Source organism: Quercus robur, chromosome 4 (genome assembly GCF_932294415.1).
Source record: "Quercus robur chromosome 4, dhQueRobu3.1, whole genome shotgun sequence".
NCBI classification, from domain to species: Eukaryota; Viridiplantae; Streptophyta; class Magnoliopsida; order Fagales; family Fagaceae; genus Quercus; species Quercus robur.
This window is the reverse complement of record NC_065537.1, coordinates 47,035,330-47,058,271: the sequence shown is the minus strand read 5'-3', so window position 1 is coordinate 47,058,271 and position 22,942 is coordinate 47,035,330. Positions and strand designations below refer to the sequence as shown.

The 22,942-nt window shown below is 34.5% G+C and overlaps 1 protein-coding gene across 1 annotated transcript; it reads right to left on the bottom strand.

Moving 5' to 3' along the window:
* Positions 1-15,338: 15,338 nt before the first annotated feature.
* Positions 15,339-19,852, bottom strand: LOC126722009 (exopolygalacturonase-like). Its single transcript, XM_050425149.1, has 5 exons — positions 19,835-19,852; positions 17,347-17,457; positions 16,820-17,128; positions 15,713-16,228; positions 15,339-15,575 (listed from the first exon to the last, which is right to left on the bottom strand). Exons 1-5 carry the CDS (start codon positions 19,850-19,852, stop codon positions 15,339-15,341), a joined length of 1,191 nt encoding a protein of 396 aa, XP_050281106.1.
* Between the last annotated feature and the right edge of the window lie 3,090 nt (positions 19,853-22,942).

The window sequence follows — 22,942 nt, the reverse complement described above, 5'->3', positions numbered from 1 at the left end:
GAATTTGGACATTCGGGCATCCTTAACTCTCTCTCTCTCTCTCTCTCTAAATATATAGATTCATTTTTCATGTATTTACAAACTTGAAGACAACTTCACCAAACACCTTCCTAATAATTAAAATTGTCACCATATGTTTTCATTCATTTCAATTTTGTTGGACCCTTTTGTTTTGAAAAGGTTCCTTAAGTCTAAGCCCAATACAATCTTGTGGGTCTGTTAAAGGGTTAGAGGAGTTGTGAGATACTGAGGGAGGGAATTGAGCTCGGTCCCACTATGGCCAATTAGGTAGTTCTAAGGATCCAATATGTGCACAAGTAGGTCCAAGAAATCAACAATATAGAAATATATTTGCAGAAATCACCCTGGATTGAAGTACAGCCCCCAAGTAATAATACAAATAAGGGGTACTATTTTTCTGGGAACCTGACCTAAGTTCTATACTTTCTCTATTATTGCCAATTTTCTCCCCTGCTCTTTGCTTTTCTTTCTTCTACTATTTCTCTTTTTCGTACTTTGCTTTTTTCTTGTTCCTCTTCTACGGTTGATTCCTCTCCGTTTATGCTAATCTTGGTTGGCCTAAAATTACTATTTTCTCCCTTCTTCTTGATATTGTCGTTTTCCCTTGGACCAAGGCCCTGGGTGCTTATGTTCTCATCTTTGTTCTTGTTTCTTTTTCCTAGGAACCCTTGTCTAAAAGTATTTTGACACGGAAGCTAACTTTCCATGTCAAAATATTACTAATATGTTAAGATTATGCTATTCCTTTTTATTTGTTTAACAGAGTAACAACTTTCCTATTATACATCCAGTGATAAAATTAAGTATATATGTTAAGATTATGCTATTCCTTTTTATTTGTTTATAGAGTAACAACTTTCCTATTACTTGAACAACTTGGACTTTAATTAAAAAAAGAAAAAGTAAGAGACCAAGCAAAATAGATTAATAGGTTTCCAGATATTTAGTTTTCCAAAAATTGGTGATCTCCTTTAATGGTTTGCATTTTGAATTTCTCAACTCCAATTATTTTCCTTGTTCATGCCCTTCAGTTGTTGTTTGTATGATATAAACCTAAATGGTCAAAGCTTATTACTTAAAATTAGGACTCAAATTCATTACTTGAAATTAGAAGCTTTTGTTTCTCAAAAAAAGAAAAAGAAAAACAAAATTAGAAGCTTTTTAATGTAGTACCTATAAAAATGTATACTCATAACATTCTCAATTTTCATCAATCTAGTATTCCCAAAATAAGTCTACACTGAACAGGAGGCAATCTAACATAGGCAAATGAATTGCAATCTACACTTACAACCGAGTACAAAATTAGAATCACATATATTACAGCACTTGCAATTCATGTTGATATAAGAGTCTTAGGATGCTCAGGGATTATAAAACCATAACCTGTATATAGAAAAATTATATCTCTCATAATCTGAAATAAATCAAAACATTAAGTAAATAAGAAAAGGGTATGAAGAAAAGAAATTGGTGCATAATTCTTAACCGTATTTTATGCTATAATTAGATGAATTCAAATTTTAGGTGCAAATAGGAACTAAATCTAACAAAAATCTACCAAACAGGGAAAAAAAAATTTCTAACCAAAAAACAATAATCAACAAAACAAAACCCAAGAAATTAAAATTAAGAACAGAAATTCCAATGATTTGCCTTTCCACCTACAAACCCAAAAAAAAAAAAAAAAAAAAGCTAAAAAAAACCCATTAATTTTTTATTACACAGATTGGAATTGAAATCAATCAATGAAAAATGAAATCTACAACTAAATCCAAGAGCGAGTTAAAAAATAAAAAAAAAAACCTAAATTTGTACTTGATAAACGTGGAGTGAAACGATTAGAAACTCTTCACCAGGAATGCTCATTCAAGAAGTGTAAAGAAATTGAAGAGACCAAACCTACACTTTGCTTTCTACCTTGATTGAAAAATTAATGAAAACCAAACGAACAATACAAATACCCCAACCATAAACCAAATCCAATTTAATAACCTTAATCAAAATCAAATGTAACCCAAATGCCTAAATTGAACCTACACAACCAAACACCCAAACATAAATCATAGTTATCGCGTAATTTTAAAAATAAAATAAAGAAAACCTTTACTTGTAACAGTTCTGGTTGCGTGATGGTGGTGGCTGCCCTGAGATTTATCTCTCTTTCAATCTCTATTACTCTTCGTCTACGGTCTCAGAGTTTTCTTTCTCCCCAGTCCCCACTCCGTGTCTTCTTTGTTTACCGTTTGGCCTAGGTTTTGGGTTTGCAAAATCGTGGTCTAAAACTTTTTGATTTCTTATGTCCAATTGATGTTGTGTTTACCATTCTGCCTCTTTCTCTATTTCTTTCTCCATGTCCCAGGCCTCATTGCCTCTAACTATTTCTATCTCCGTGTACATCGTATTTTAACCGGTTAATTTATATAAATATATATATATATAATGAAAGGCTTTTAAATGGTGCCGTAGCATTGCCGAACAACATAATTTATTACTTTTTAACTTATACATGGCAGAATTTTAGATGGGCATTTTTTCTACATAACAGCACCTCCTTAATTGCAGGAAAAGCCTTCTATTATTATATATAGTATATATGATATGGTTAGATATAGTTTTTAACACGTGCAATGCACGGTATTTTATTAATGTCAATTTATATGTTATATATTTGGTTTAAGTTATTTAGACTACACCCTAAAAAAAAAAAAAAAGTTATTTAGACTAATAAAATAAATAAGTAATGACAAAAACAAAATATAGTAATATTATATATTAAGTCATCAACAAAAAACATATTTATATATATAATGTTGGATTAATTTATGCTTCTAGTTTCACCTCAATTATAAACTATTTAATATTGAAAATTGTACAAATCAATTCATGGTTGTTGTGAATTGATAATATCTCACTATTTATTGATTACATATACTAGTGTGTAGCTCCATGCATATGTATGAGTACAATTAAAAACAATCACAATTATACATATTTTTTTAGAAGAGGTTCAAATTATACATGGTATTAGCTTACATTTTTTTAAATCATATATTTCTAAAATATATAATGATTTCTCATTATATATATATATATATATATGATCTAGACTCTTCGGTTTTTTTACCCAAAAATGAACTTGCCACAAAAATTAAAAATTAAATGGAACATGTGGCATAAAATTGAGAATCTAATTAAAATCTAATTGGATTTTCTCTCGACTTAACCTACTAATATATACTAGCTTGTAATCCAATGCATAATATAATATATATATATATATATATATATAATTTAAATACTATTGGTAGTCATATTTTGTTAACTCTTTAAAAAAATTTGTTAGGGTATTATTAGGTATAAAATGTAAATTGTCCATTTAAAAAAAAAAATTTATTGTGAAGCACTTTTTTTTTTTTTTTTTTTTACGATTCATTTATTATAGACTCTTTTGTTTTTGTACTTAATAAGTCACTTGGATGAATATTTATAATGTGGTCCTATATTTGATTCTAAAATTAAGAAATAAAACACTTCAAGAATAAATAATTTAGGACACATGGCGCAAAATTGGAACTCTAATTTGAAATTCTAATTTGAGTTTCTTTTAGCTTCAACTATTATTATTATTATTATTATTATTATTATATATATATATATATATATAATATGTCCCATTACTGAAGCATAAAAAATTAACGTATAGTAAAATCTTCAATAAATTTAGGGTGATATGGACTAATAAATTTATGTGTTAAGTTCCAATTTGATTAAGAATGAAAAAATGGACCACCGCACACTCTTGGTGTGATGGTTACTCTACAAGTTCTTATACTTGTGGAGTGTGGGAGGCTAGACTCTTTTGTTTTTGTACTTAATAAGTCACCTGGATGAATATTTATAATATGGTCCTATATTTAATTCTAAAATTAAGAAATAAAACTCTTCAAGAATAAATAATTTAGAACACATGGTGCAAAATTAGAACTCTAATTTGAAATTGTAATTTGAGTTTCTCTCAGTTTCACATATTATTATTATTATTATTATATATAATATGTCCCATTACTAAAGGCTAAAAAATTAACATATAGTAAAATCTTCAATAAATTTAGGGTGATATGGACTAATAAATTTATGTGGCAAGTTCCAATTTGATTAAGAATGAAAAAAATGGACCACCGCACACCCTTGGTGCGATGGTTACTCTACAAGTACTTATACTTGTGGAGTGTGGGGGCGAGGGTCGGGGTTCAAGTCTCTAGGAGGGAGTTTCACACACATATACATTTAGATTAGGCTATAGTAAAATTCTATACTGTAAAAAAAAAAAAAAAAAAAAAAAAAAAAAAAAAAAAAAAAAAAAAAAAAGAAAAACCAAACCCAATAATTTTTAGAAAATTAAAAGATCCTCAGTAGACCACAACTCATTCTTGACCGAAGTAATCCCTACACCAATTAATACATAGAGTCATAGACGAATAACAAATACAAAGATATGGGTCAATTTGGATACAACTTATTGTTACTGAAACTGAAAGTTGCTGAAATTGAAAACTGAAAACACTGTAGCAAAATAATTTTTAAATGGGTGAATAGTGCTGTGGGACCCATTTTTAATGAAAAAGTTGCTGAAAAGTGATGTTTGTGGGTTTCGTGAACAGTAAATGGGACCCACTGGTGTGCACTCCACCGCTTATTTTGTTGTGAACAGTGCATGAGTGGATGAAAAGTGTATAGTGAACAGGTTGAAAAGTCAAAAACAATGGCAGGCAAAAAAAAAAAAAAAAAAAGAAACACAAAAACACAAACGCAGGAATAAGTAGGAATAAGTTGAATCCAAACTCTCACATAAACAAAGCCTTTTGAGAAGCACTTCTAGTATGGATATAATTGGTGCTAGAAATGACTAATAGTGGTTTTAGACAATAAATAACTTTAGAAAATTCTATTTAAGTTATTTACAATAAATCCAAACAAAGAATGAAAGTTCAAAAACGTGTACCAATACACTTTTGAACGTTTAGACCCCCAAAAATTAACTTAACCAACACAAGCAATATGTCAAACAACAAGTGTGCGGAAACTTAACATATGCTATAATGTGAAATAGGTTAAATACTATCTAAGCCATAACAGAATAAAATCCACAGCAGATAATATAAAGGCAAAGATAGAGAGGAAGGAAGATGCAAACACAAAGACAACACGCGATGTGTTATCGAAGAGGAAACCGAAGTCCTCGGCGAAAAACCTCTCCGCCGCCCTCCAAGCGGTAATCAATCCACTAGAAAATACAGTTGGGATACAAGGACAGCAATAGACCCTCCAAGCCTAATCTACCCAGTGCACCCTCCAAGCTTCTTGCTCCAACGAGGTTGCGCCGAACCTTTTTCTTTTCTAGCTTCCCGGATTCCGCTACTAGACCGTAGCATCAACCAATGAAGATTGGCTCCTTCCTAACTGCTTCCCAGAACTCCAAACGACTGTCTCACAGAGATGATAATGGTGAGAACCAGGTTTGGTATAATGCCTCTCAAGGATTTGACAATGGAGAGGAAGAGAGTGAGGGAATTTGAAGAGACTCTAAGGTATAGATTGTGGGTGAAACAATCTGGTTTTTCTTTAGGGTTTCTCTCTCAAAATTCTCTCTGGAAGCTCTCTTTCAATCGTGAGTTAAAGGGGTATTTATACTGGAGTGGAGAGGAATGTGAAACGTCAGGTTTTGGCAAAACAGGGGTGGCTCGCGGCTTGACCAAGTCGCGAGATCCAGTCGCGAGTTAACCGTATGGCCAGTTGTCCTGTTTTGTCCTGTAGTGCTCCAGCTAGCATGACTGTTCATCTTCCAGCATGCTTGGCACGTGTGCAGCTTCTGGCGGCTTGCAGCCGCGAGTCCCAGCCGCGACTCTCTGTTTTCTTGCACACTCTTGAGCAATCTTCACTCTATCTCACTCACTACCCTTACAACAAACCCACCTAAATACAGGGTTACTAAATGCTGAATTACAAGCAAATTTGGCACGGAATAAAGCCAATTAGATGGTTGAATAAATTCAACCTTACAATCTCCCCCTTTGGCTATTCCGTGACAAAACCCTAAAACAGACTCTAGACTTAACATGTGAGTTGGGAACAGTTGAACAAAACTCACTCACACCTAACTCTAGAAGCTGTGAAGCACTTGAATCATATGAACATAAACTCCTGAAACACAACAATACACCATGATCATTGTAAGCAGAAAATTATAAATGCATATGAAACAGGCAATATGAGATCAAGCAAAGATGGAGTTAATAAACAAACCATGGCTTGATCAACTGAGTGAACACCACAAGGTAGTGATCACAGTGCTCATTCTCACTTGGAATGAACACAAGGACATACAAGTTAACAAGCACAAGGCAAGACACTTGTATGCTCAACACTCAACCAATGCATAGCACACAAAGCATATGCATCTAGGAACAATCCTACAAGGGCACAAGAGTGACTGTACATAAACCAAAATGCAGAACATTTAGATTAAAGTACTGATTTCAACATAGCATAAAGGCTGCACTAAGCAAGGTACATACCATAAAGCCTACAAACCATGCATAAAACAATAACCCTAAAAGCTTACAAAAGCACATGGGTACAAACACATTATATTGAATAAAAACTTAAACAATATAAACTAAAAGTGTTTAAAATTTCTCCCCTTCAAAGTGATGAGAAGCTGTGATGCACTTGGAACATATATATACTTGTACCCTGAAACACTTGCACAAAACACATTAGACCCTCAAGGTAAAGCAAGTAATAAATGACAAGTATAACAAGTAGCAAATGATCATCTGAACATGCATTCAATGAAGCATAATAACATAGGGATATATGCTTGTCCAAAGCACAAACATGATGCAATGAGAACACCAAAGCATAACACAAAGCACCATAAAGCCAACAAGAAAACAAACAGAACAAGGTTTTCTAGTTAACACATTGTCTTCTCCCCCTTGGTATATGCATCTCCCCTATGGAATATCTCTCCCCCTACAAATGTGCATGAGAAATAGAATTTCTCCCCCTAAGGATGTGCACATGAGTCATATAGAAATGACAAAACACTCCGACATACTCTTTAGAGTATACTCTCCCCCTTTTTGTCAGGAATAGACAAAGGGTCAAGGAGAAACGAGGGTAAGAGATGAAGGTAAGAACAAAGAGAATGATGCAGGAGGGAAAAATGAAAAAATTTTGGAAAACAACTTTGAAAATAACCCTCAATATGCAAAACACGCGATTTTCGCGACTGAGTTAAGTCGCCAGGGCAAGCCGCCAAAACACTCAAAGACAAAATTTTGAAAAATTTTCTAAGTGTTTTTCGCGACTAGAGGGTCTACCCGCGAGAGAGTCGCGAGATGAGCTGCCAAAATTTCTGAGTAACCCTCGCGACTGGACCTTCCACTCGCGAACAAGTTGCCAAAAATGACCCGCGAAGACGCGACTGAGTCTCGCGACTTGACTTACCCGCGACTGAGTCGCCAAAACAGGGCAAAACTGGGATTCTTGAAAATTTTCAGATTTTTTAACAAAAAACTTTCCAAAAACAACTAAAACACTCAAAAATCTTTTTGCGCTTGAATTAACAAAGATTGAGCATGTGAAAACACATTTCATCAAGTACAATCACACAAATGAATATGGCATTTATTGAACATAAACATGTGTGTTGTGTGTGGATATCAACAATGAGATAGTCCTTAGTCTAATGTGAAGCTTCAATGATCAATTCAACCAAGGCATACACAATTAGCACTAGATCAAGTGATCCATCTCAATTATAGAAATATGTATATATGACCTCCCACAAAACTTGATAACATATTTTGGAGCTTTACATTTGACTCCATAACATTTGATCATTTTGATCTCTTGAGACAATCACCTCTCATTGTGAGAGTGATATTTGATATTTCACTTTAATGAACAAGCCTTTGGCTTTTTGAATAAACATTCTCTTTAATATAAGGTCGCTTACCCTTTTTCCTAGTCGAATACTAGAATGTGCGACAAGCTTTTGCAGCTCAATATCTCTTTTCATTTGGAGATTTACATTTGGTGAGCTCTTCTTAGCAAAAACAAAAATAAAGAGTGGGAAGATATATAGACACAAGTCTATGCAAGTTTCAAGATCAACATAACCATTCACTAATCATTCATGACAAGTTTGAAGATCTATTTACAACAATCACATAGATTTCAAGATTTCTCCCACAGTGATATGAGTGCAAAGAAACAAGCAATGCTCGAAAATGCACAAAGCCATTAGCACAAAGGTACAAGGCAAAACAAGTCTTGAAACAAAACTCAACAACGTCGATCAAACTTTTTGATTTTCTACTTTTTATGTGGTTTTGGATTTTTACACACACAAACCAAAGACATAAAAGTAAGATCAAAACAAAAACAAAACAATGCATATAAAGATATGCATGATGCACAAATGCATGACAATGAAGCATCTAATGCATGAAGGGTCCTACAAAGATCGAAAGAATTAGATCAAGGACCAAAAGAGCAAAAGCTCAACCATAGGAACCCTTCCTCATCCAAACAGAACAATTGTTTGGAATGAGTGTCTCATGAGAAGTGAGAAGAGGGTTGGAAGAATGAGTACCGGAGATGCACATAGACAAGGAGTTAAGAGCATTAAACACTTTCTTTAACAACATGCTATTATCACTCAAATCCGGTTTATCCTTTTTAGCACAACTTCCAAGAAGCTCAAGTTTTTCTTTTCTTTTGATTCTTTTAAAAGCATGAAACTTAGAGCATTGAGGTCTTACATGACCAAAGGCACCACAATGGTGACACACAATGTGTTTAGGTCTACTAGGCTTTTTGGGAAGAGATCTAGCAACAAAGGTTTGTTCTCTTTTTAACTTGGGGCATTGGGGTCTTATGTGACCAATCACACCACAATGGTGGCAAGTTGGAACAAACTTAGATCCATCCAAAGCCTTAGGTTGAGACCTAAACAGAGGCTTTGACTTAACAACCTTTCTCTCCACCTTTTGATTTCTTTTATGTGGAGGAATGTACACCGATTTGTCCTTTACGGTAGAACACACACTAGGCACAAAATCGGGTACCACAACATGATTGCAACACATATTTTCATCCTTTTTAACAGTAGGTTCAGCAATCAAACACTTGGCATGCATCTTAAGAGATTCATTTTTACATTTAAGATCATCAACAAGTTTGTTAGACAAAACAAGTTTAGCATCCAAGTCCATATTCAAATGTTCAAACTCTTTTAGCTTTTCAAGAGAAATTTCAGCAAGTTTTTTATATTTCTCAACCAATTTGTTGGATTCATTGAGCTTAGCAATCAAATCATCCTTTTCACAAAATAACTTGCTCAAATTCTTTTGAAACTTCTTAGCATTTTTCTTCAAGAGTTTGTCAACAACACCCATAGATTCAAATAACATGTCATCACACTTATGAGGATTAACACTCATAGAGGCATTTTCACAAACATGTGGCATGTTACATTCATCACCAACCAAATCATGCAAAGAGTCATACAAAGCACAATCCATGGCAAATAAACACAAGGGGTCAAGGATCACACTTAGGTATTTAAACCAAAACAAGTGTACCCGCTCTGATACCAATTGAAAGTTCAAAAACGTGTACCAATACACTTTTGAACGTTTAGACCCCCAAAAATTAACTTAACCAACACAAGCAATATGTCAAACAACAAGTGTGCGGAAACTTAACATATGCTATAATGTGAAATAGGTTAAATACTATCTAAGCCATAACAGAATAAAATCCACAGCAGATAATATAAAGGCAAAGATAGAGAGGAAGGAAGATGCAAACACAAAGACAACACGCGATGTGTTATCGAAGAGGAAACCGAAGTCCTCGGCGAAAAACCTCTCCGCCGCCCTCCAAGCGATAATCAATCCACTAGAAAATACAGTTGGGATACAAGGACAGCAATAGACCCTCCAAGCCTAATCTACCCAGTGCACCTAAGCCCTCCAAGCTTCTTGCTCCAATGAGGTTGCGCCGAACCTTTTTCTTTTCTAGCTTCCCGGATTCCGCTACTAGACCGTAGCATCAACCAATGAAGATTGGCTCCTTCCTAACTGCTTCCCAGAACTCCAAACGACTGTCTCACAGAGATGATAATGGTGAGAACCAGGTTTGATATAATGCCTCTCAAGGATTTGACAATGGAGAGGAAGAGAGTGAGGGAATTTGAAGAGACTCTAAGGTATAGATTGTGGGTGAAACAATCTGGTTTTTCTTTAGGGTTTCTCTCTCAAAATTCTCTCTGGAAGCTCTCTTTCAATCGTGGGTTAAAGGGGTATTTATACTGGAGTGGAGAGGAATGTGAAACGTCAAGTTTTGGCAAAACAGGGGTGGCTCGCGGCTTGACCACGCGGCTTGACCAAGTCGCGAGATCCAGTCGCGAGTTAACCGTATGGCCAGTTGTCCTGTTTTGTCCTGTAGTGCTCCAGCTAGCATGACTGTTCATCTTCCAGCATGCTTGGCACGTGTGCAGCATCTGGCGGCTTGCAGCCGCGAGTCCACCCGCGAGTCCCAGCCGCGACTCTCTGTTTTCTTGCACACTCTTGAGCAATCTTCACTCTATCTCACTCACTACCCTTACAACAAACCCACCTAAATACAGGGTTACTAAATGTTGAATTACAAGCAAATTTGGCACGGAATAAAGCCAATTAGATGGTTGAATAAATTCAACCTTACAAAGAACCATGAGCATAGGAAATCTAAGGTGATAGTTATCACAAATAAAACAATTGCAAAGTTACATATATTGAGATTAGAAAGTTAATTACATGTATAATGAAGTGATATATTCAAACTTGAAGGAAAAAAAGTCTACATCAATCAATCTCAATCAAATTGTCTTAACTTCTTTGCTTCAGCTTCCTTCATAATACTGGGAAAATAGAGAGCAATGTCATTAGTCATTTCTATAATATTGTTTTTATATATATTCAACTAATAGCAAATATGTTTCAAATAGGCTTGGGCATTAATAGGCTTTGATCTAGCCTTTGATCCACACGTGGTGGGGAGGGTCAGACCATTAGGCATTAATCTACCTTTAAGCTTTGATATACACTTGTGTGGGGAGGGTCAAACCCTTTAGCCTTTGATCTACAGGTGGGTGGGGAGCTCAAACCTAGGTCATAACATTCAGGCTTGGGCCTTTTGTAAATTTGATCCATTTTTAAAAGATAGTGATTTTATTTTAGAGAATTATATTTGGTCTAATTTTCAAGCTCAACCAATATTGGATATAGCAGTAAAAATAATTTACTCTAATCTATTAGGTAACAGTTAAAAAAATTTAATGAAAAGAGGTTAAAAAGACTAAATAGAAGCTTAGAGTGCCACATAATAGGCATTGTTTTTCAACCCGAACCGAACCCTCTAGTTCGCGCCGGGTTAACCAGGATGATGCTCATGTGGGAAATGACATAGCTAAAATGTGGTACTTTGCTCATGTGGGAAATGACATGGCTAAAATGTGGTACTTTGCTCATGTGGGAAATGACATGGCTTGGACACATGTCATTTCTATGTGCGTCGTAGTAACTCATGGGCTTGCCTTGTGGCGTGATTTCATTTGTTGATTGTCTGCTGTTGACACATCATCAAATGGAAATTAACTGGATCACAAATATTTCATCATGATCAATCAGACGAATGCGAATACATCATAAAATTTTGATGTCTACAGCAGCATTTGCAATAGCTAGCCGAAGCGAGGAGCTAAGCTTCCTAAACCAGCTACGTGTACGAGACCATCGTATAAGTATATAATGTATTGTAGCATCCTTTAATAGTAGACTTATTGAGTTGGGCTTAGTCTCGTAGTGTTTTTTACAGTTTGGGCTTTTGCCTAATAAAGTCTTTGTGTGGGTGTGTATATTCCTCACTACATTGAAAACGTTTCTCCATGAATAATGTCAAACTTGAATCTTGATTGCTTAACTATCCAATTAATATTTGATTGAATTGATTAAATTATTACTAAGTTGTTGTAAGGATCTAGCCTCGTTTCTTAATATTGTGTTAGAAGTGGCCCGTTGGTTGCTATTGCATTTTCCAAATTGAAGATTTGTTATTTTCAATCACAATCATTAGTAGTAGCTGAGAAAATAGTTATGTTTGCCTTGGAATGACGTAACATTCATATTTACAATACATGATATAATAATAATAGATTTCAATAATATTTAAATAGTACGTAAGAAGTACTATTTTTTTGGATATTAAAATAATATTATTTAAAATGTAAAGGGTGTACAAGAGATTATATCAATGGGGATACCATTATATGCACAGGCCTAGATTGATTAGCTATGATTAATTTGTACTCAATTATCTTTTACCAACGCCAAAAAAAAAAAAAAAAAAAAAAAAAAAAAAAAAAAAACTATAAATGTAAATATTTGTCATTTTGAATGAAAAAATTTTAATTTAGGTTTTTTTTTTTAAAGTAGTAGTTTGAATTTTATAATTTTATAGTTAATATTAGGAGGATTTGAACCGTGATTCCCTTAATAAATGACAGCATGTTATGTCATTGAACTACAAAATTATTGATAAAAGACAATAGTTAATGCAACAAACCATTTAGGTACTTGAAATCAATTAATTTCGCTGTTAATCATTTGTTAGATTATGCAGATTAATCATCCAAAATTGCTTCATTTTATGCTTTGTTTGTTTCGATGGAAAATATTGTGTAAAGATAGTTTTTCTTATTTTCTAGTGTTTGGTAGTATTAGACTAAATGAGTCATAGGAAAATGATCTTTAGTCAACATAAAAAGCATAACTTATTTTAAGACCACTAATTTTTTTTTGGAAAACAACTCTATCTCACAGCAAGCTAAATAAGGGAAGTTATGAGATTGTTTTCCAACTCATTTAAGGTTGCTACCAAACATAGGAAAATGAGATAGTTTTATGGAAAAGGTTTTTTGAAAAATGACTTATTTTCTAGAAAACATTATTGCTAAAATAAATAGAGCGTTAGTAAGAAAATTAAGTTTACTAAAATATTTATGTAATTGGTTTTATTTCCTACCTTAATTTCTGCGTTGGTGGTATGATCAACTTCAATAATATGTGTTATATTTTCAAAAATAAAAGTGATTAAAGTTTAGTTGTTATAGAAATCTATATTAAAAATATACAATATTTAGAGAAACAAATTTGAATATATGGTGCCCGTTTTGTGAGTTTTACATCTTACCGTTGTCGAAAAGTATGAGAGCAAGTTAATTTGGCATTAAAAACATGCATGCAGATGAATTGAATGTTACCATGACATGAACACAAGCATTTATTTGGTGAAGAATAAAAAAAATTTACAAAGAGTTTAATAACAATTTTTGTTTTATTCCAAAATATCCCAGCTACAGTAACAGAACAAATACTATCTACAATAGCACTCCAGATCATAGTAGCTTTTAGTAAAAGCTTGAACTCAAACAACTCTAAAAATAACTATCCAACATTCCATAATTTCATTTAAATAAAGAAAAAGGGAACATGATAGACTGAAGTAAATGAAATTCTACTTAATATAGAACTCCTATAACCTATTTGCAAATAGTATTTCCTTATTCCGCATTAAGGATCTAGCCTCGTTTCTTAATATTGTGTTAGAAGTGGCCCGTTGGTTGCTATTGCGTTTTCCAAATTGAAGCTTTGTTATTTTCAATCACAATCATTAATAGTAGCTGAGAAAATAGTTATGTTTGCCTTGGAATGACGTAACATTCATATTTACAATACATGATATAATAATAATAGATTTCAATAATATTTAAATAGTACGTAAGAAGTACTATTTTTTTGGATATTAAAATAATATTATTTAAAATGTAAAGGGTGTACAAGAGATTATATCAATGGGGATACCATTATATGCACAGGCCTAGATTGATTAGTTATGATTAATTTGTACTCAATTATCTTTTACCAACGCCAAAAAAAAAAAAAAAAAAAAAAAACCATAAGTGTAAATATTTTTCATTTTGAATGAAAAATTTTTAATTTAGGTTTTTTTTTTTTTTTTTTTAAAGTAGTAGTTTGAATTTTATAATTTTATAGTTAATATTAGGAGGATTTGAACCGTGATTCCCTTAATAAATGACAGCATGTTATGTCATTGAACTACAAAATTATTGATAAAAGACAATAGTTAATGCAACAAACCATTTAGGTACTTGAAATCATTTAATTTCGTTGTTAATCATTTGTTAGATTATGCAGATTAATCATCCAAAATTGCTTCATTTTATGCTTTGTTTGTTTCGATGGAAAATATTGTGTAAAGATAGTTATTCTTATTTTCTAGTGTTTGGTAGTATTAGACTAAATGAGTCATAGGAAAATGATCTTTAGCCAACATAAAAAGCATAACTTATTTTAAGACCACTAATTTTTTTTTGGAAAACAACTCTATCTCACAGCAAGCTAAATAAGGGAAGTTATGAGATTGTTTTCCAACTCATTTAAGGTTGCTACCAAACATAGGAAAATGAGATAGTTTTTATGGAAAAGGTTTTTTGAAAAATGACTCATTTTCTAGAAAACATTATTGCTAAAATAAATAGAGCGTTAGTAAGAAAATTAAGTAAGTTTACTAAAATATTTATGTAATTGGTTTTATTTCCTACCTTAATTTCTGCGTTGGTGGTATGATCAACTTCAATAATATGTGTTATATTTTCAAAAATAAAAGTGATTAAAGTTTAGTTGTTATAGAAATCTATATTAAAAATATACAATATTTAGAGAAACAAATTTGAATATATGGTGCCCGTTTTGTGAGTTTTACGTCTTACCGTTGTCGAAAAGTATGAGAGCAAGTTAATTTGGCATTAGAATCATGCATGCAGATGAATTGGATGTTACCGTGACATGACTACAAGCATTTATTTGGTGAAGAATAAAAAAAATTTACAAAGAGTTTAATAACAATTTTTGTTTTATTCCAAAATATCCCAGCTACAGTAACAGAACAAATACTATCTACAATAGCACTCCAGATCATAGTAGCTTTTAGTAAAAGCTTGAACTCAAACAACTCTAAAAATAACTATCCAACATTCCACAATTTCATTTAAATAAAGAAAAAGGGAACATGATAGACTGAAGTAAATGAAATTCTACTTAATATAGAACTCCTATAACCTATTTGCAAATAGTATTTCCTTATTCCGCATTAGTTACAATAGCTTGGGGGACATTTTATTATTGTTTAGTGGTACAAGCAGGAGGATTCTGCTTGCCCGAAACGGCGGGCTTGACATTAACACAAGTGGAAGTAGTAGATCCTCCAGCGCCTTTGTATGCGAGATCAATGTTAGCAACCACCACTTGTTGACATGGTACACCGCTACTACAAATAAGCTTCATAGCTTCCTTTGTTGAAGAAGTGCCTCTAATGTTCTTGAAGCTAACATTGCTGATCTTAACTTTCGAGGGAGACTGAAAGCGAAACAAACAAACAAAAACCCACCCAAGAATTTGATATTAGTATCTGTAATTTGTTTTTTTTTTTTTTTTTTTTTTTTATAACTTTTAACATCAAAATGAGTGTATATATTTGTGATGTTCATAATAACCTTGCTTGAGCATTGACCATTTGGGCAGTAGCCTTGATCAATGAGGATAGGATTGGCAACATTGTTCATGACAATATTCTCGAAATGTATATCAGAAGCAGTTCCAGGTGTGGAAGCAGGCCATGTTTTGATTCTAACACCATTCGTTGTACTGCTAAGGGTGCCACCAATTACTCTAATTCCTGAAACTGGTTGTTCATTTTCGTACTTTCCAAGACTTCCAACGCTGATACCATGGCCAGGTCCACAAGTTACTTGGTTAATAGTAACACCTTGGGTTCCATCACCAATGGAGATGCAATCGTCACCTGTTCCAACTTTGGCATTGCTGATGGTGATGCTAGATGAATGTCCAATGTGGATTCCATCGGTGTTAGGGCTATTTCCGGGTGCAGTGATGGTAACATCTTGGATTTGTAAGCTCTTACATCCGTAAACGTTTATGTGGAAAGCTTTGCTGTCCTTCGATTGAATGTCACTGACTATTGAATTTGTGACAAAATCGAACCTTATACTCTGTTTATGTTTAAAAGTTAGATAAATCAAAACATCAAATATGAACGCCATAGTTTCATTTAAATATTCTCCTAAAAATATTTTCATTTAAATATATTATAGCAAAATGCTGACGCCTCTTTGAATTACTATATTAAAAAAAATTACAAATATATATCAATGAATGTTGTTGGTACTACTTCAACAATATTATATAAAAAATTCTTTCTAGACTGAACAATTTGTCACAAATTGATGTTATATGTGAGTATGATTGGTGAGCTATCACTTTCACCTTTAACCACCACTTTTTCTCCATTACACACAGTTGCACAAGTTAGGGTCATGGCTCAAAAGTTGTGTCCATATTCCGTATATGGACTTTCTCATATATAAATTTTAAATTTTCTTTTTTGGTGAGTTGTGACACCTCACTATATAAAGCTTACGTCAAATTATTAATAATTTGATAATATCCTTAACATCATTAGATGAATAAGTGCTTGAATTAGTATTTTGTGATGGTTAAAGTTCTTAAAGTTGTAGTGTCTGTATATATCTACATAAAAATAATGGAAATTTAAATGCAATTTATTAAGATTGAAATCTTACGGTAGGAAGCATTTTGCAGTCGGAGTCATGGTCACAATTATTTTTTTGCCATGCCGTTTGTCCTTTGCCATCAAAAACTCCACCACCTGACACAGTGAGACTGTCGATATGTTGAAAAGAAACCCAAAAGTCTTTACCCTTGAAGGAGGCAACGTCTGATGGGGCCACTAGGGTACCCTGAAGGTTAAACTCAATAGCACCTTTGCATGGACCTAACAAAGTCACTAGACCTAGTTTGTATGTCCCTGTTGAAATCACAACTTTACTTCCTGCTACTGCGCACGCAGCTGTCCAAGCTTTCGTCAAAGCCTAATAAACACATTATGAAAAATCAAAATCAGTATATTACAATCATTTTTCATGTTAATGTTTTATGATCTGGTCAAGACACCAAATAGTTTTTAGTATAAGCATAGATTGAACCTAAGTTCTTTTATTTGAAATTAAAAGACTTTACTGGTTAAGTTAACTAGAACCCACTTTACATGTTAATTAGGTATAGTTAACTACGCTACACATATTTATACCTGGGTGATATCGCCATTAGGCTGTCCTCCATATGATTTAATGTCAAAGACTTGCACGGCATTGGTGGATGCCAAAAACAATAGCAAGGAAATTGTTACAATGCTCAAATTCTCTCCCATTTATTGTTCTTTATTTCTCTGCTATTAACAATTTGTTGTATGGTATGATGGTTTCCCTATTTCGTTTGAAGCTATTTATACTGCAGTACCTGAGCTCATCACCATTAAAGCCATCCAACTGATATTAACTAATTTTATGCATGGTTGCGAAGAAATCTCCTTTTTACACTTCAACTTCTATACTATTATTAGCTTTCATGCTTCCTCCTTCACTAATTAATTAATAGTTTATCGTTATAATCAAATCGTTGATGTCCAGTTAAGAATTAATCAATTTTAGAAACCATGGAAGGATAAATTTTTAACAACTTTATGATTGAATTATGCTAATAACTCTAAAGGATTGTAACATGTCTTTTTTTTGGTCCATTATTCTATAAGATAAGATTATTACTACTATATATCACCCTAACTTCTTAGCCTTAAATGGCAAGCTCTTAGCTACCTGAAATCTGTTCATTTTCTCCTTGATGCAAATTGAATACTTGCCGTTAGAGAGGGAGGAAAAAGTCTAGAAAAATAACCACCTCCAAAACTATCCAAATTTAGTATAGGTAGCATGCCTGTCTTCAGTGTAAAATAGGAAATAAAGAAAACACTATATAGGAGAAGCTGAACTCACCTTTTCAATTATTACATTTATCATCATTACTATAATTAGTTTACAGATCCTTGTCAATTATTATATACTAGCCAGTAACCCGTGCAATGCACGAAAAAGTTAGACATAATCCTCTTTGTCTAAATAAGAAATTTGATAATTATGATAACTAACGAACATTTATTATAATCGTAATGCCAAGAATATTGTAGTTGTCACCTTTCGAGTATTTTTAAAGAAAATATTTAGAGTCAAAATTCTCACTTCTCTATTGCGACTATCGAATTAAAAACAAAAGAAATCAACAAATACTTTCAATGGTCTTTCTTTGAATTTAGAATTTTGAAATTGGAAACGTTTTTTGGTTCTTAATGTGGAGACAAAGATTGTCTATCTATGGGTTTCTAGCATGTAGAATACAAAAGCTCTGTCGACTTACCCTTCTTAATTATCCAATCGTGAAAAAGTCTTGCAGTTGATCATTACATGTTAGGCTTATTACACACAGTACTTGATGGAACATAGCAATTATTTCACCATTATTTTGTTGTCATATCATTGTACCATGTTATTCACAAGAAAGATGAAAAAATTAATTGTTAATTGTTTTTGGCTTTTCTAAAGGGAGCTCATTTTATTTGTTTGGCTAGTACAAATTATCAGGTTGTATAATGAGTTTTGTTTTCTTTCTTTTTGTAGGTTAAGACTATTAGGTGATCTATTAAAGAACTAGCAATGGGTTGAGGGAGATGCTCTGGCTCATTTCCTTCCATTCTCAACTTATTATATTCAACATTCTTAAGTGTCATGATTCTGAGACTGTGGACCATTAGTTTTTGGTTTAGGGCAGCCAAACTGGCATCTATGTCATCATCCTCTACAGTATGTAAGGTTAGTGTACTTGGTTCTGACTCATAATACGACCCCAATTCTAGAACCTCTCTTCCATGGTTGTCATACCCAGGGCCAAACCTTGAGCTGACATTGGTGATATCACTCTAATCTGAAAGATGCCCGTAGGGATATTCTTTATGATGCATCTGGTTGGCTTGTGTATTTTCCTCTCTTGCATCCTCTAACACATTTATCAACCTATATTGATTACTATTAGTATCGCTCCACCTGTTAGCTTCAGTATCATCTTTAATATCTTGATCATAGTAGTCCATATCACTGTCATATTCCTCATAGAATAGGTTTGTGTCTTCATCTTCTCTATCATTAGGGGGTTCACCCCAATCATCTCCGTTGTATGGGCTATCATAACTTTCGTTACTGTTGTCATCACCATTGGTGCTGCTATCATCATCACCATGTCCATTATCATTGTTGTTGTTGTCACTACTACTATCACTCTTGTCTTCACTTCCATCTTCATAATCACTAAGGGCTGCTCCCCCTTCCTCATCTTCATCACTAGCTCTTAGTTCATACGGGCTCTTCAATGTATGCTGGCAGGCCTCCCAATATTCTTCTTCTTCTATCTGGTAGCGTAGTCATGGCAAAAGGATCCATGTGATCAACCCAATTAGTAGGGACCTAAGTTGTATCTTCCAACTTTAATCATGGAGCGTTATTGTGACAATCAAGTAGTATCCTGAAACCAAGCACCATTTTCTTTGTTATAGGATCGAATTTTGGTTCTAGGAATCCCCAATAACGTTAACTTTCTCCAACTTTTACAAACTTCCCATTCAGTGTAGGAGTGTAGGGCTTCAGAGGTTTTAGAGGACAAGGGAGTCATTTTTCTTTGGCTTTGGCTCAGACCATCTTTCTCATTCCCATATCTAACAAATCATCATTAGTGGGCTTATAGCCTAGCCCAAAAGGTGGTGTGGCAGTAGGAATTGCCAAGTCTTGAACGGTTGGTTTCTTCACAGCTCTCCCTTGATTCATCCTAGGAAGGTAGTTCATCCTTCTTATCATTGCTACGACATTGTTGTTACCATAAGGAGCAAAGTCCATTGGGATCTTTTCAACTTCTTCTTCTTCTCTCTTTTCAAAGCTAAGCTGCTCGATCTCAAAGCCAAGCTTCTCGATCTCAAAGCCATCCAAGGTCAATGGCTCCTTCTTAGAATCAATGCCATAAACGGGTTTAGGCACAGACAAAGTATCTCTATATATGGTCACAATAGCCCCTTCGTGTGGAAACCGAACCTTTTGATATAGGAAAGAAGGCACAGCTTTTGTGTCATGGATCCAAGGTCGCCTAAGGAGCATATTAAAGCATGAAGCCATATTAAGGACCTGAAAATCCACCTTCTTGACCATCGGTCTGATGGTGAGCTCTAATGTTATGGTTCCCAAGACTTCTCTTCTACTGTTGTCGTATGCCCTCACATGTTAATCTGTAGGCACAAAGTCTTCAATGCTCAGGCGAAGGCCACTTGTAGTCTTCAAAGGACAGACATTCAAGGCACTTCCATCATCTATTAAAACCATTGGTAACATTTTCCCCATGGAATCCACAGTAATATGCAATGGATCATTGTGGTGCTTCTCCTTCCTGATTAGATCCTTGTTGGAATAGGAAATAGTGAGTTCCCTATTTATGGACCCAATCATAGCATTCAAATCTTAGGAGGTTGTGGTTGTTGGGACTTGGATTTGGTTGAGCAGGTCTACTAGGTTTTATCGATGTTTGTATGAGGCCATGAGTAAACCCTATAAGGATATGTTGGCATGTGTCTTCTCCAGTTACTTGAGGAATTCATCTTCTTTAGTAAGTGTTTGTTGAGCGGACCTGTTCAGTGCTTCAACTGGGTTGTCGGTCTCTAAATGTAGGGGTTTAAAGTGTCTCTCCCCTTGTGATGTGGGCAATTTTGGTTGAATCATGGGAATCAATGTCTCGAGGTTTGAAGTGTCTCCCCTCATTTGTGGATGTTTGGTTGTTTTCTTGGGAATAAATGTCTCAGGGTTTGAAGTGTCTCCCCCCATTTGTAGATGTTTGGTTGTTTTCTTGGGGTTTGAAGTTTCTTCCCCCATTTGTGGGTGTTTGGTTGTTCTCTTGGGGTTTGAAGTGTCTCCTCCCATTTGTTGATGTTTGGTTGTTTTCTTGTTCTGGTACTTCATTCCATATGTCATATTTTGTGACAGTAGCAGTTGTTCTATCATTAATTCTTCCTACGTCGTCATGAAACACTCGGGTAGGTCATAGATCAACTTGGACAGGTTTTTCTTATTATCTTCTTTGGTCATCAAGCAATTAACCCTTGGTCCTTTCCCAAAATTGTGATTGGGCAAGGGATTGTTAAAGATGCTAGACCTTGTAGGCGGCTCAATCACTTTATTGTCTATTAGGCCTTGAATTGCATGACGAAGGGCGAAACAACGGTCAGTGTCATGACCAGGTACTTGGTGGTAGGAACATCTTTTATTCATATCAAATCCTGAGGGCAAGGGGTTTGGAATTGGTCTTGGGTCTAAGGGTTTCAGTAACCATTTTGCCTTTAGCTTATCAAACACTTGGCCCATTGGTCTTGCACAGGTGCAATGCGTGCAATCAATTGATAAGGATCATTTTTATGAATATTGGAAACCTCTACAATCTTAGAATTAGATCCTAGATTCTTTCTAAACCATGGAAGGTCATCAATCTTTATAGTACCATTGTTCATAGCATCTTCAATTTGAGTTTCGGCAGCAATTGAAGCTTTAAAATTAGGGAAATACTGTGCAAACAAATATTTATGGTATACAGGCAATAAGTTCTTTACAACCATGGCTAATTGTTCTTCTTCACTCGGCCTACTCATCATCTATGCAGCCTTGGCTCTCCATTTGGTAATGAAAGTAGAGAAGGATTCTTTCGGCTCTTGCTTGGTAGTCTCAAGGTCTCTTCTTGTGACGTCCACTTCTATATTGTACTTGTATTGCTTGTGAAACTCTCGGTAGATGTCCTCCCAACCTCTTGCTCTTGCATTATCTAGGTTGAGGAACCATCTAAGTACTTCCTCAGTCGCACCTAAGGGCTGCATAGCTCTCATATACATCTTCAGATGAGACTTTGCGTAGCCGGTCCCATCAAACTTGTCTAGATTTGGCATCTTGAACTTGGGTGGCAACCTTGCATTAAGGAATAGGGAAAGAGAATCGTAATCCATAAGTTCCTCCATCTTGCGGGCTCTTCTAATCATCTCCTCCATTTTATTCATCCTTTCATTGATCTTCTTCTCATTCTCTATGGCTGGTGGATCATGATCAATATTATCCCCTTTTTTATTACTTTTCAAATTCTGAAGCTGTTGCATTATACAGTTCACTTAATCTAACTAGCTACCATAGTGTTAAGTAGCTCTTGGGTGTTCATGGGTTCTTCTGTGTTTGGGTGTTCTCCCTCTTCTGTCATGTTACTAGGAACTTCAGACTTCTTGTAGCTTGAATTGTCTTGGAGGTCAAAGACGGGGTTGTGATGTTGTAGCAGTGGAGTTTCTTCTATATTTGAAGGCTTCAGTATTATGATGGGAGTGATAGGGTTGGAGCTGGAGCTACTGGCTTAAGTGTCGGGCTTTAGTTCTCTTTGTAGCCTTCCTTTAAATCTTGACTAGATTCTCCCTTAATGACAGGCTTGGTTGGGTTAGTCAAAGCTAAGACCCCATCCATATCCATCAGTCAATCAAAACAAACACACACAACATGCAATGCAATTTTAACCGGGACTGACCTAAGGATAAGTTCTAAGTTATTATGTTGTAGGGTGGGTTTGTTGTTTCATTGTTTCCCATAGCTAGGACGTTACACCTCCCAACTTGTAATGTAATGAACATTGCGTTGGTCCAAGCAGCATGGTTTGTTTATTATAGTAAATAGGAAATGATCCAATGACTTTGGGCTATGAGTTGGTGAGTTCGCCACTGGGTACTTGAATCTAGTGAA

Bases quoted from the DNA above. Each gene is read 5' to 3' on its own strand.
- LOC126722009 (XM_050425149.1), bottom strand. The intron at 17,129-17,346 runs GTATAAATATGT...TGTGTTTATTAG, and splicing joins CTAATGGCGATATCACCCAG to GCTTTGACGAAAGCTTGGAC. The intron at 15,576-15,712 runs GTTATTATGAAC...TTTCGCTTTCAG, and splicing joins ATGGTCAATGCTCAAGCAAG to TCTCCCTCGAAAGTTAAGAT.